This window comes from Notechis scutatus, chromosome 1 (assembly GCF_049901735.1).
Source record: "Notechis scutatus isolate UNSWTSFEM ecotype Mainland chromosome 1, rNotScu1.2, whole genome shotgun sequence".
Classification (NCBI taxonomy): domain Eukaryota; kingdom Metazoa; phylum Chordata; class Lepidosauria; order Squamata; family Elapidae; genus Notechis; species Notechis scutatus.
In genome coordinates this window covers 299,043,294-299,056,625 of record NC_142009.1, presented here as the reverse complement: position 1 = coordinate 299,056,625, position 13,332 = coordinate 299,043,294, and the positions used below count along the sequence as shown (strand labels likewise).

The window sequence follows — 13,332 nt, the reverse complement described above, 5'->3', positions numbered from 1 at the left end:
GTTTGCTTGCTAGCAAATTTTGTGTGACAGACTCAGATAGCCGATTGCTGATAGATAGATCTCTAAGTGAATCTGTGATTCTGTGAGCAACTCAATCTGCCTGCCTGCTTTGCCTGTTTTTGGGTAAAAGTTGCTCTTTTTAATAAAAAAATTAAATATTTATATAAATATTTATAATATTTACATACAAGCCATGCCCAGCCAGTCACATGACCACCAAGTCACACCTACAAATTAGGCCATGCCCACAGAACCAGTTAGTGGTCCCTGGGATTTAAAATTATGACTTTGGTGGTCCCTGAGGTCCAAAAGGTTGGTGACCCCTGCTCTATAGTACCTAGGCATGGCTGAGAAATGCTAAAAAAGATCTTGCACATCATTTAAGTGAATTCAAAAGAGATGTAAGTGAAGTCAAATATAGTGTAGAAAGTTACAGATTAAATTGGGTTTGCAAACTTTGCAGCACCACCACGTCTGAAAATGACAAAACTATGTGAGAAGAAATGTACCTGCTCTCAATAATTTTCAATCTGTATAGCAAATGAAACAATGATAGAATCTTAACAACATAGAATCAGTTTGGTATAATAGTTAAGGCATCATGGTAGAAACCAACAGTTGAGCTTTAGTCTTGCCTTAGGCACGAAGCCAGCTGGGTAACCTGGGGCCAGTCATTCTCAGCCCTAGGAAGCAGCCAATGGCAAACCACTTCTGAAACATTGCCAAGAAAATTATAGAGACTTTCCAGGCAGTTGTCTAGAGTCACAAAAAAAAAACACTGGCTCAAAAAACACTTTCCATTTGAAGTGAAAAACAAAGCAACTAAATTCAGAACCATACCACTTAATCTAAAGGATCAGCCTGCCAGTCTGTACAACTCCTGAAATACAGATTGTGCTTTCAAGGTACCTATTCGCTTCCTTTCTCTCCACCCTTACCTTGGAACAATATCTGTTATTTACAGCAACAGCTATGTGGGATCCTGACCTGCCTAAGCAGAGTGGGAACAAACTCTGGCAGTAATTTGCCCCCAGCTGTGCATCTCTGCAGCATTGTGCCAGAGCCCTTCTATGTCATCTTAACATTGATCCAGCCATGATTACAGTCAACTTAGGCTTCCATGGCTAGATCTCTGTGGATCCACATTGAAGAGGTGTCAGATCAGATTCCTATTCTGCCTAGAGAAATGCCTGCCTAGGTTGATTGGGAACAAATTCTTGTGCTCCAAACCATTTCTGGCATCCCCCTTAAATCTGTTCATGAACATTGCCCACTAAAAAATGTTTGTACAAGGCAGATATAAACATGAGGCAGATATAAGCATAATTCCTTTTACCCATTTGACAGAGCAGTGTTTTTTCAGCTGTACTTGTTGAAGTACAGCTCCTAGTACCTCCAGCTAACCATTGCCAATTATGAGGAATTCTAAAGAACTTGTGAGAGATTCTTCTCACACTGATAGAGTCTGCAGGTATTAAAACAGGGAACACATGCAGACTTCTTCATGGAAGAGGCAAGTTTCTAGCCCACTGCATTGAAACAAAAATGAAAAAATGAACAAGCGTTTTGCCTGTTTCAACTGCCTCTGTGAAAGTATTTAACTTGAAAGTAATCACTGGAATTTTGGGGTTTTAACTGTTAACCTTCCTTCTAATAAACATATTTCACAAAACTCCGAGATTGCTTCTTGAATTAACTATTTTGAAGCAGCCAAGAATGAAGTCTGACACAGTTATAGTTTCAGCATTAAGTGGAGAGCCTTAATCCCTTCACACTCATTACTGAACTACTTATGTCTATAGAAAGTTCTGAAGTGGAAGAAGAATATCACACAGATTTTGATAACAAACTAGCTGTTAGTGTCATGAGACAAGAGAATTTTTCACGTACTTTCTTTTTTGGAGGAGGAAGATTCATGTCAATTAGAGCACCTGAAGTTATACAATCATATTACTGGCAATGAGGTGATTTACATGAGATAATTGTTTACATAGCTGTGGTATAATGTTTTGGCCATTTTAGGTTTGGTTAAATTGTGAATTAATTTCAACAGGATTTAAGTATACTGGTTGGTGAAGTTCTATATGCAAAGTATTCATTAACTTGACAGATTAGCAGAATGCTAAGAATTATGCCTAATTTTCAAAGTACACTGCTCAAAAAAATAAAGGGAACACAAAAATAAGACATCCTAGATCTGAATGAATGAAATATTCTTATTAAATACTTTGTTCATTACATAGTTGAATGTGTTGACAACAAAATCACACAAAAATTATCAATGGAAATCAAATTTAGCAACCCATGGATTTGGAGTTACACTCAAAATTAAAGTGGAAAAAATCACTACAGGCTGATCCAACTTTGATATAATGTCTTTAAAACAAGTTAAAATGAGGCTCAGTAGTGTGTGTGGCCTCCACGTGCCTGTATGACCTCCCTACAATGCCTGGGCATGCTCCTGATGAGGTGGCAGATGGTCTCCTGAGGGATCTCCTCCCACACCTGGACTAAAGCATCCCCCAACTCCTGGACAGTCTGTGGTGCAACGTGGCGTTGGTGTATGGAGCGAGACATGATGTCTCAGATGTGCTCAATTGGATTCAGGTCTGGGGAATGGGTGGGCCAGTCCATAGCATCAATGCCTTCGTCTTGCAGGAACTGCTGACACACTCCAGCCACATGAGGTCTAGCATTGTCTTGCATTAGGAGGAACCCAGGGCCAACTGCACCAGCATATGGTCTCACAAGGGGTCTGAGGATCTCATCTCGGTACCTAATGGCAGTCAGGCTACCTCTGGTGAGCACATGGAGGGCTATGCAGCCCCCTAAAGAAATGCCACCCCACACCATTACTGACCCACTGCCAAACCGGTCATGATGGAGGATGTTGCAGGCAGCAGAACATTCTCCACAGCATCTCCAGACCCTGTCACGTCTGTCACATGTGCTCAGTGTGAACCTGCTTTCATCTGTGAAGAGCACAGGACGCCAGTGATGAATTTACCAATCTTGGTGTTCTCTGGCAAATGCCAAATGTCCTGCACAGTGTTGGGCTGTAAGCACAACCCTCACCTGTGGACGTCAGGCCCTCATACCACCCTCATGGAGTCTGTTTCTGACCGTTTGAGCAGCCACGTGTACATTTGTGGCCCGCTGGAGGTCATTTTGCAGGGCTCTGGCAGTGCTCCTCCTGTCCCTCCTTGCACAAAGGTGGAGGTAGTGGTCCTGATGCTGGGTTGTTGCCCTCCTATGGCCTCATCCACGTCTCCTGATGTACCGGCCTGTCTCCTGGTAGCGCCTCCATGCTCTGGACACTACGCTGACAGACACAGCAAACCTTCTTGCCACAGCTCGCATTGATGTGCCATCCTGGATGAGCTGCACTACCTGAGCCACTTGTGTGGGTTGTAGACTCCGTCTCATGCTACCACTAGAGTGAAAGCACCGCCAGCATTCAAAAGTGACCAAACCATCAGCCAGAAAGCATAGGAACTGAGAAGTGGTCTGTGGTCACCACCTGCAGAACCACTCCTTTATTGGGGATGTCTTGCTAACTGCCTATGCTTTCCACCTGTTGTCTATTCCATTTGCACAACAGCATGTGAAATTGATTGTCAATCAGTGTTGCTACCTGAGGGGACAGTTTGATTTCACAGAAGTGTGATTGACTTGGAGTTACATTGTGTTGTTTAAGTGTTCCCTTTATTTTTTTGAGCAGTGTGTTATACATTTGTTCTAGGTTTTGAAAGACCTAAAACTAAGAAGAAATTTCCTGACAGAACAATTAATCGTTGATATGACTTGCCTCCAGAAATTATGGGTTTTAAAGAAGAGATTGGACAACTAATTGTCTGAAGTGGTATAGGATTTCCTGATTAAGGAGATGGTTGGACTAGAAGTTGTCCATGGTCCCTTCTAACTCTCTTATTCTGACATATCTCCCTAAGGAATAAATAATATTGTACTACTAGTTTTTCCACATTGCTTTTTTCCTGTATTCATGTATTTTGCACTAGTCCAATCCATTGTTAAACATTCCCACAACTGTTATTCTTAGATTGAACATCTATGCTGTTTGTTGAGCAGATCAGAAAAATTGCAATTAATGGAATATAATTATGTAAAAATCTGTCTAGGGTTGATTTACTTCCTGGAAATTGAATGAAGAGTAATTTTTAAAAAAATCTTACAACAGCATTATTCTTGAATGCTTAAAATATTTCTAGAGTTATGTCAGCTTTCTGTAGGACTGGCATTTGTCTTTTGCTAATGTTAGCAATTTGTTTAGACATGATTAAAATATTATTGCCTTTTAATATATTTCACACTGCAAGATTCTTAAATGAGCACCTGAAGCAAAACATACAATTGCAGCTATGAATGTGTACCGGAAAGAGCATATTTTATTCATGTGGAAACTCCTGCTATGAATTATCTAAGCATCCAAAATTGATACCTTTTCCTTTATAGTTCTAGATTGCTATAGAGAGAAATGAGTATGTATCATGTTTATTTTGTAAAGACAAGGATTTTTTAAGGGACTTTTTTCAAATGATAAAGGTCTGTGTTTGATTTGTTTTACATGATGATCATGCTGCATATGTAAACATGAATTAAAGATATGCCCTGTTCTAGGCTGATTTCTTAGACTTGTTTATTGTATATAAAAGAATAAAAGGACAATATCTGCCCTTTGTGATATACCTTTTTAACATGTCACATGGTTCCTTTTCATATTTTCCTTTTAGATTACCTATTTTAGCCTTTGGTATTTCAACAAGCAGAACCAGCGCAGGTGGATAGACTTGGATAAGCCTCTCAAAAAGCAACTGGATAAATATGCATTGGAGCCAACTGTGTTCTTTGGTGTGGTGTTTTATGTGCCTTTTGTCTCTCAACTTCAGCAGGAAATTACCAGGTGAATCTTGTAAGCTTTCATAGAATAATTCTAAATATAAAGTAACTACATTTTACATGGCCCTATTGAATCTGATACCAGTTGTTTTCCTATATTCTTTACTATAGATTAGTCCTTCTGGATCTGAACAAAAATCTTTTTGATTAATAATGCATATTATTTCTTTCAAGGGCAGTGGATTTTAGCTCAGATAAACACAAGTAGATTTCCTTTCGTACGTGATAAAAAATGTTATCTTACTAAGCTGCTGAGTGAAGTCTCAGATTTGATGTTGAAGTTCTTGGTTGCTTTTTGTCCTAGAAAATAGGAGAAAATACACTGGGATGGCATTATTTGGGAAGCATTGGTTTACACTGCATGGGATGACTTAAGAATCCAGAGTCTAAGATTTACTTAGAGATGTCAAATATTGAATGTGAACAAGCATTTTACTTTTTATTTTTATTTTTTGGTTAAGTTTTGCATATCTTTGTCACTGAATATTATCAATTTCATGGATGCTTCTTTCATAAATGGAGGAAGGGTGTTGATCAGAGTTAACAAACAGTACCAATGTTTGAAATCTAGTTATTTCACAAGCATAGTCATCCATCATGTGATTTGATGTGTCACAATTCACATTTAAAAATCTTGGAAGTATGATTGAATCGAAGCAATTTACCATGGAAATGTGGGCTGCTATTTTTACTGAGCAATGTGAGAGATTATTATTATTTGTAGGAAATTATATACTACTAAAACATTTATAACTGTAACTTTCAATTTCATGAAACAGTGTGGCATCAGGCAGCAATGTTTGAATCAAGGTGTTTCAAATGGGCTAAATTATAGAATGTTTAAAAAATCTGGGACCTATTATTTCTGTGGGATTGAAATTTGGAGAAGTTGGGCTGCTTTAGCACTGCCATGCCATAGTGTTATTTCCAGTGCATCCTGCTAGCTTCTCAAAAGAAAAGCTTATGGGGAAGCCTGCAGGAAGTCTGAAGTTCCAGGTCAGCAGATAAGTATCTGGTAACAGGTGGGAAGGTAGTGAGTGGATGCACAGAGGTGGCACTATGCGGGTCAGAGACAATGTGTGAAAAGTGCCATGCAACTTGGGGAGTATATTCTGGGGCATGTGAGAGATGCCATATAGATTGAGGAGGATGTGCAAGAGACAGTATAGTTTGGGGAGGTTGTGTGAGCTGTGTAAAGGGTGCCCTCTTGCTTGGGGAGGTTACACATGGGTATGGTGCAAGTTAGATAAGTGTTGTGCGGGTGTGAGTGAGGGCAGAAGGTTAGGGATGCATGAATAAATTAGTAAATATCTCTGAAAGATTACCCAACAGACTATGAATTGTCTAGTTGCTAGTAAATATGATACAAGTAACCAAATCTATAGGAGTTATTACTTTTTCTTACTAACAGACTGTATGTTGAAGAGACTTCAGCATCAAATCTGGGACATCCTTCACCAGTTTAGATTATATAACAATTTTATAGAATAGAAGGCCATGTGCAACAAAGACTATTTTCTTTACCTAGTTCAAGCTCAGACATGAAATCTGAATCTGTCGGAAGAATTTAATAGTATACTAATGGATTTAAGTGATACTTCTTCTCCAACTGATAAATTTTAATGAAGGATGGAATTAGATAAGGCTTAAAAATGGAAATACAAAGAAAGAAATGGTAATGTAGGCTAATTTGTAAGTTAGTAGAAGTGTAATGAAGGGAATGTGTGGAGGATCTATGAGTAAAGAAAAAGAATGTTGCACTTGAGATCCTTGTGAGTTAAGGATTTAATATCAGATGGGGAACATTACCTTAATAGTTTCACTTGTTTATTATTTAGATACAAGGGAAGTTGGCTTCTGCAAAGTCACGCTACTGATTCCAAAATTACTAACTTGCTCAGCAGTTCTCTGGAATCTCATATACTGATTTTTCATATTGCCTGCTGCTTTTTGTTTGTTTGTTTGTAATGAAAAAACTATGGACTGAATCTGGAATTTCTGCATATACTCCTCTACTAAATTACAATGCCTGGCCTACCATGTATCATATCATATGCATATATCAGCTTATATAATATTATTTTATTTATATATCCTGTTTTTCCCCATATGTTGAAAGTGTTATACATACTTCTTGTTCCATAGAATCATATCAGCGAAACATAATTTCAGGCCCCAACTTGTGTACAATCAACTGTTGATAGCTGAGAAGTAGTAGCATCTTTGTATAGGCATATAAGTATGTACATATATATACATCATAGAATGTTTTTGACTATGTGCATTTTCATAAACCGGAGGCATTTGAAAAACATTTTTCCCCATAGATATCAGTATTACCTACAACTAAAGAAAGACATCTTGGAAGGAAACATACCTTGCACTTTTGAACAAGCAATTCATCTTGCTGGCTTAGCTGTTCAAGGTAATTTCCACGCTTGCAATCATGTTTAGCTTATTTAGGAGGAAGGGATTTATATCAGTGCTTGAATGACAGTGCCAGAAAGTCACAAAAGCTGGTTGCATGACGCTGGGATACTCCAAGTGTTATAAATATGAACCAGTTATCAAGGTTTTGAATTTTGATCATGTGACCATGGGGATGCTGCAACAGTTGTAAGTCTTCTTAAAAGCAATCTGAAGTCACTTTTTTCAGTGCCATTTTAATTTTGAACAATGTTTTAAGTCGAGGACTACCTGTATATGGTACTACTCTTGAAGACTACCTGGAAACTTCAGATGGTGCAGAATGCAGCTGTATTTGTACTAATGGGAATGTCCCAACATAATCATATAATACCAACATTATGCATCCTCTACTAGTTACCAATTTGTTTCTTATTGCAGTTTAGGGGCTGGTTATAAGTTATACTTTCCTATGCAAGTCAGAAATTGGGTATTATTGAGACTGCCTCCTGCAGGCAGAATTTGCCCATCCCAAAATATGCAGATTGAAAAAGTTTACTAAGAGTTATTTCCTCACAAATCACAGGAGAATTGGAAGCAGTCATTCTCTGCCAGACCTTCGTCCGGGTTATATAGTTTTGTAGGATGCTTAGATTTACTTTTGTTGTTGTTTTGAGTTAAATACAGGAAATGTTTTGGATTTTTTCTTGATACTTCTTTGAGTGAATAAATAAGTAAGATATATCCCATCTGGTCTGCAAAAATCTAGATGACCACTAGATCTGAGATTATAGAATTCTTTTTGTATTTCTTTGCTACAGTGGCAGATTAAGGCTCACTGGTGCCTTAAGCACTGACAAATCTTGGTGCCCCCCCCCCCTTGTATATACTGTACAAACTAAGCCATATTCTCAACTTTGTGGTGACCCCTTTGGGCGTGGTGCCCTAAGCACATGCTTAGTCTGCTTAATGGTTAATACATCACTGCTTTGCTACCTTCTTGGTTATCTCTGCTGTGAGTCAGGGGGCTTTAGTTAGAGAACAGCATGTTCTCAGTCACCTAGTACCTCAAGAAACACATAATTTTAATAGTAATAATAATGTTGCAAGTATGCCCTGATATTGATATTTGAAATGTTGGATGTATGAAGATTCCTATTAATAATATTTTTGCATGATACATAATACATAATACATAAGTATTATAGAAAAGATTGGCAAAAAAGATGAATTGTTGGCATGGGAATGGGGAGCCATGAATATTCATTTTATTTTCTGTTATACTTTACATGCTCAGAGCAATAATATTGTGCTATATAGAATGTTAATTTTGTCAGCGGGATAGAAGAAATGCAAGACAATAATTTATGTGACAAACATTCTGCCTTTCGTATTTATCCCAGCTGACTCTCAAATCATAGAGATTCAGCAAATAATTACTTAATTGGACATATATATCATACAATAATTTAGCTTTCTACACTTCTGTTTCTAAATAAGAAAACAGGAAGTTGTAACATATCCATTTGTATTGTTTATATGACTTATGGGAGTTTGGATAGGAATTTTCTCTATGCATGCAATAATTATTTGTGGCCTATTGCTCATCGGTCAAATAATGCTTCATCACTAACAGAATTACTTTCCAACATAATTATATGTTAAGTATTTCATTTCTGCTTGTTTCTTTTTAATTCCTCAGCTGATTTTGGGGATTATGACCAATATGAATCACAAGAATTTCTACAGAGATTTGCCTTGTTTCCTGTGGTAAGGATGGTCCAGTTTTGTCTTTCTCTCATGTTTGGAGATATTTAAAAGGCAGATTAAAAATAAAATAAAATCAGTCCTGCCTGCTGATACAGGTAGTCCTTGACTTATGAGCACAATTGAGCCCAAACTTTCTGTTACTAAGCATGACAATTGTTAAATGAATTGTGTCCTTTTTGCGACATTTCTTGCCACAGTTGTTAAACTAATAACACAGTTGTTAAGTGAATCATGTGACCATGTGGATGCTATAGTGGTTGTAAGTGTGAAAAATAACCATAAATCACATGTTTGTTGTAAATTCAAATATTCACTAAATAAACTGTTGTAAATCGAAGACTAATGTACATCCAGCTTACAATATATATATATTAAAAAATCTTTCCAAAAAAAACCTGTGACTTGGGACATTTGAAATGTGAAAGATAGATTAACACAGATCAAACTATTCAATATGGATCACATCGGAATTCCTTTAAATATCAGAATGGGAAAATAAAAAAAAATGATTTCTCTAATTTCAAACAATGGAAACATTAATCGTTTTGTGCATGTTTTTATGTCATATTAAATATTACCCTTACATGATACCCTTATATGGGTATCATGAATACTTGCTCAGTTTGTTTTCTGTGGATATTTTAACTAAGTTATTCACTGTAAATGTTTTAATTATTGATCTTATATAAGTTGCTATTAGTGTATTGGTTTGATGACATATTTATACTGTATATAAATAACTGAAAGAAAGGCAGATGGAGTCGTATATGTTCATATTTTTAATTAACATCTTACAACAAAAAGAGTTTAGGATGTCAACAATGGATAGAGGAATAAGCACAATGCTTTGTTTTCCATTTTTAAGGGCTGGTTGCAAGATGAGAAGATGTTAGAAGAAGCAACTCAGAAAGTGGCATTACTCCACCAAAAATATAGGTATTGGTTCTGAATTTTTGACATTGCTTCAAGTCTGAAAGTTGTCAGATGATTGCATACTTAATTGTTGCTATAAAATAGGGATTTGTTTAAATTAGGATTGATGATGAGAAATCTAGTTTCTATGTTAACAGAAATCTGCTTTGTTAGCCCAAAATCCTTAGCCCAAAATCCTTCTTTTGGCCCAGTGATTGAAATCTGGTGAATCTATTTATCAATCTTTTGAAGTAATAGCTACATCAAAAACACTGTAAGCTTACAGTAGGTTTAACATGTATTTTAAACTGTGATCCCAACAAATGAATGTAGGGAATATTTTCAGCATCTTTGTCCTGCTTGATGTGGCTCTTAGGCTACTGAAAACCCTGTTTATTAATAGTTGTAAATATTTAATGCTAGCTTCCATTGATCAGAAAGTCATGATAAATAGTGATAATCAACTGTGGTTTAAAGGGAAACAGTTTTGCTTTAATAATACTATTATACTTACAAATTGTTTGAATATGGAACATGGATGCCTTAGAATCATTAACTACAGTTTTTAGAGGCCCAACGTATTCTTTGCATTGGCCCCATGTTTGGAATTTGCAACAGATTTACTAAATTCTGCTTATGATACATTTGTAAGAGACCTGAAAATACAAATATCATTTTTGCTCCTTGTAATCGTTTGTATTTTGTGTGTTGTTGTATGGTTGGATTTAAATAAAAAACTATTGTGATTTCCTTATTTGTGGGTTAGTTTGTTTATATGAAGCAAATTACCAAACTTATTTAAGCCTATTACTGAATTGGCTTAATTTTTTGAATTTATTTTTTGAATTTCTAGAATAGATTGAATCATAAAATAACTCAGTAGTCTGAGTTCATAAGATATGGTAAACTATTGTATGTGTGTTTGTGCATATACATCTGTTAAGGTTATGAAGATTTAATAGCTGACCAGTTGCTGTAAGGCTGCTGTAAATGCTGATGCAATGAGGATGGGTCAGCAGGGTTATTGCCACTTTAAGAAGTTGAAGGGAGGCCATGAGAGGGTCTCTCTCTCTCCTCGTGTTCTATCTCCATTGTAGTTCTCCGTGTAGAGTTGAAGATTGATTGATTGATTGCCTGGTACGTGCCTAACATGTGTATGTATATAGCAGTCTTGTATATAAACCACTGTTAAAAGACAAAGCCTCTGTGTCCGGTGTTTTGCTCCTGGGTTGTCTCACAATAGTAGTCACGCTGCAAACATTCTGACATCTTTTAATCTTCATTGATCTGCTTTATTGTGTTTTGTTAGCGAAAAAAATCACATTTTTGGAGCAATGTATTTATGTAAACTTCAAGCGATATACCCTATATTAATATAGACAGAAACTAAGAAACTAGTTAGCCAGTTAAGTTTTTTTTCCTTTCCTTTTTTTGAAGGGGCCTCACACCACCTGATGCAGAGATGTTATATATGCAAGAAGTTGAGAGAATGGAAGGTTATGGTGAAGAGACCTACCCTGCTAAGGTAAAAGTTAACTTTACTGAAGGCCTGTGTCAGTCAATGATGTACAAATATGATAATTTATTTCCCTGTTGCATTTTTAATTTTCTTTTTAAAAGTATACTTTCATCTTGTACCACTGATAATGTTTTTTGTTAAAACCTTTAGCAGAAACACTCAGATGTCAGTCCAGAAATAGGATTGAAATTTCCATTTAGAATGCAAAAATTTACACTGAAAATATTCTGGATTTCATGTTAACCAATAAATATAGCAAACATAGTCTTGTAATACATAAAAATTGTATTCTATATCTAGTAAACCTAAAAGGCAGGATTTCAAATATATTAAAAAATGAGTTCAGTACATTGACAATTTTGTGTCATCAGTGTGCAACTTACAGTTAGAAGAAGCTATGCAGGATCTTCCTGGAAGTAATAATATACTGGATGAGGGCAAACAAACTGAAGGTAAACTTAGATAATGCATTCTCAAGCCTAGGAATTAAGTAGGTGACTTATTCTGGAATAGGTACTTTATCCTCTGAGGAACAGGTTCATTATTGGGGGACTAATCTCAATTCCAAATTGTCACTAGAGGCCTTTCATTGGCCTTTCATTGGTAATGAAAAGATAAGCCTAATTTTCGCTGGTTGTAGGGTATAACCCTTCTGGACTAGGGTAGTCTGGCATCAGTCATCTATCCTCTATCCTCTAATAACTTCAGATTTAGATTACTATAATTTCCCTTTGTGGGCTATCTTTGAAGACAGCATGGAAGCTGCAGTTGTACAAAGCATAAGTATCTGATTGCTAAATGGATTGATGAATGAGATTGCACAACGCTGGTCCTGAAAACATTGTACTCATTGTCAGAAGGTTCCATAGTTGTATTTGAGGTGCAGACTTTAGTCTGTAAAATCCAAAAAGATGAGAACCCCAATATTAAAATAGCACTTAGCAATAGCACTTATGTATGACTTCACAGTGCTTTACAGCCCTCTCTAGGTGGTTTACAGAGTCAGCATGTTGCCTCCAACAATCCTCATTTTACTGACTTCGGAAGGATGGAAAGCTGAGTCAACCTCAAGCCAGTGAAAATCGAACTGCTGGCAGTCAGCAGAATCAGCCTGCAATTCTGCATTCTAAGCACTGCGCTACCACAGCTCAGGCCACCATGAGCTTCTCTGGGGCTATAAAATCACACCACAGAAGACTTTCCAATAGACCCACAAATTGATTTGGTTTACAGTGTGGTGAATCTTTTCAATTAAGGAAGTAACTTCAAAGGGAAATAAGGATGACCAAAAGCTGTCTTCATTTAGATGACAATTAAAGATGTATCCATTCAGCTTGGCAGATAGAAAATATTAGTAACTCTGGGATCTGTGTTTTTTTAATTTCATATTGCAGAGGCATCCCTAGGTAAGATATATCATTCCAGTATTATGCTTAGGAGGATGCCAAATGTTTTGGTATGCAAAAATGGCAAATACTATTTCTGGGCATGCACAGTGTGTAATCCAAATTAAACCAATAATTGGTTTATAGAACTCTTGTGTAATCCTGCAGGGATTGTGTATATTACTTCTTAAAATTACCTTTTAATTAGTTTTTCTATTATTTGGCAGGATTATTGGTTAATCATTTAATGTTATTTATGTTACTCTTTGATAAATTACTCTGATAATATTTTTGTAATAACTGAATGTTGAAAGCATTAATTATTTAGGGAATGTTTGGATAAGTGATGTATAAGGAAACAAAGCTATTTCCTTATTCTAGGAAGCATTGCCCTCAATAATAGCCTCAAACAGTCCTTTCTTG

General features: G+C 36.5%; 1 protein-coding gene across 7 annotated transcripts in view; it reads left to right on the top strand.

The window, feature by feature from the left end:
- PTPN21 (protein tyrosine phosphatase non-receptor type 21) overlaps positions 1-13,332 on the top strand; it is a 57,638-nt gene that overhangs the window by 15,506 nt on the left and 28,800 nt on the right. For all 7 annotated transcript variants that reach the window (XM_087952049.1, XM_087952048.1, XM_026679160.2 and 4 more), the window contains exons 3-7: positions 4,752-4,921; positions 7,245-7,342; positions 9,026-9,093; positions 9,959-10,029; positions 11,443-11,530. In XM_087952049.1, the coding sequence (XP_087808175.1) occupies positions 4,752-4,921; positions 7,245-7,342; positions 9,026-9,093; positions 9,959-10,029; positions 11,443-11,530 (495 nt within the window). The remainder of the gene's footprint in view (positions 1-4,751; positions 4,922-7,244; positions 7,343-9,025; positions 9,094-9,958; positions 10,030-11,442; positions 11,531-13,332) is intronic.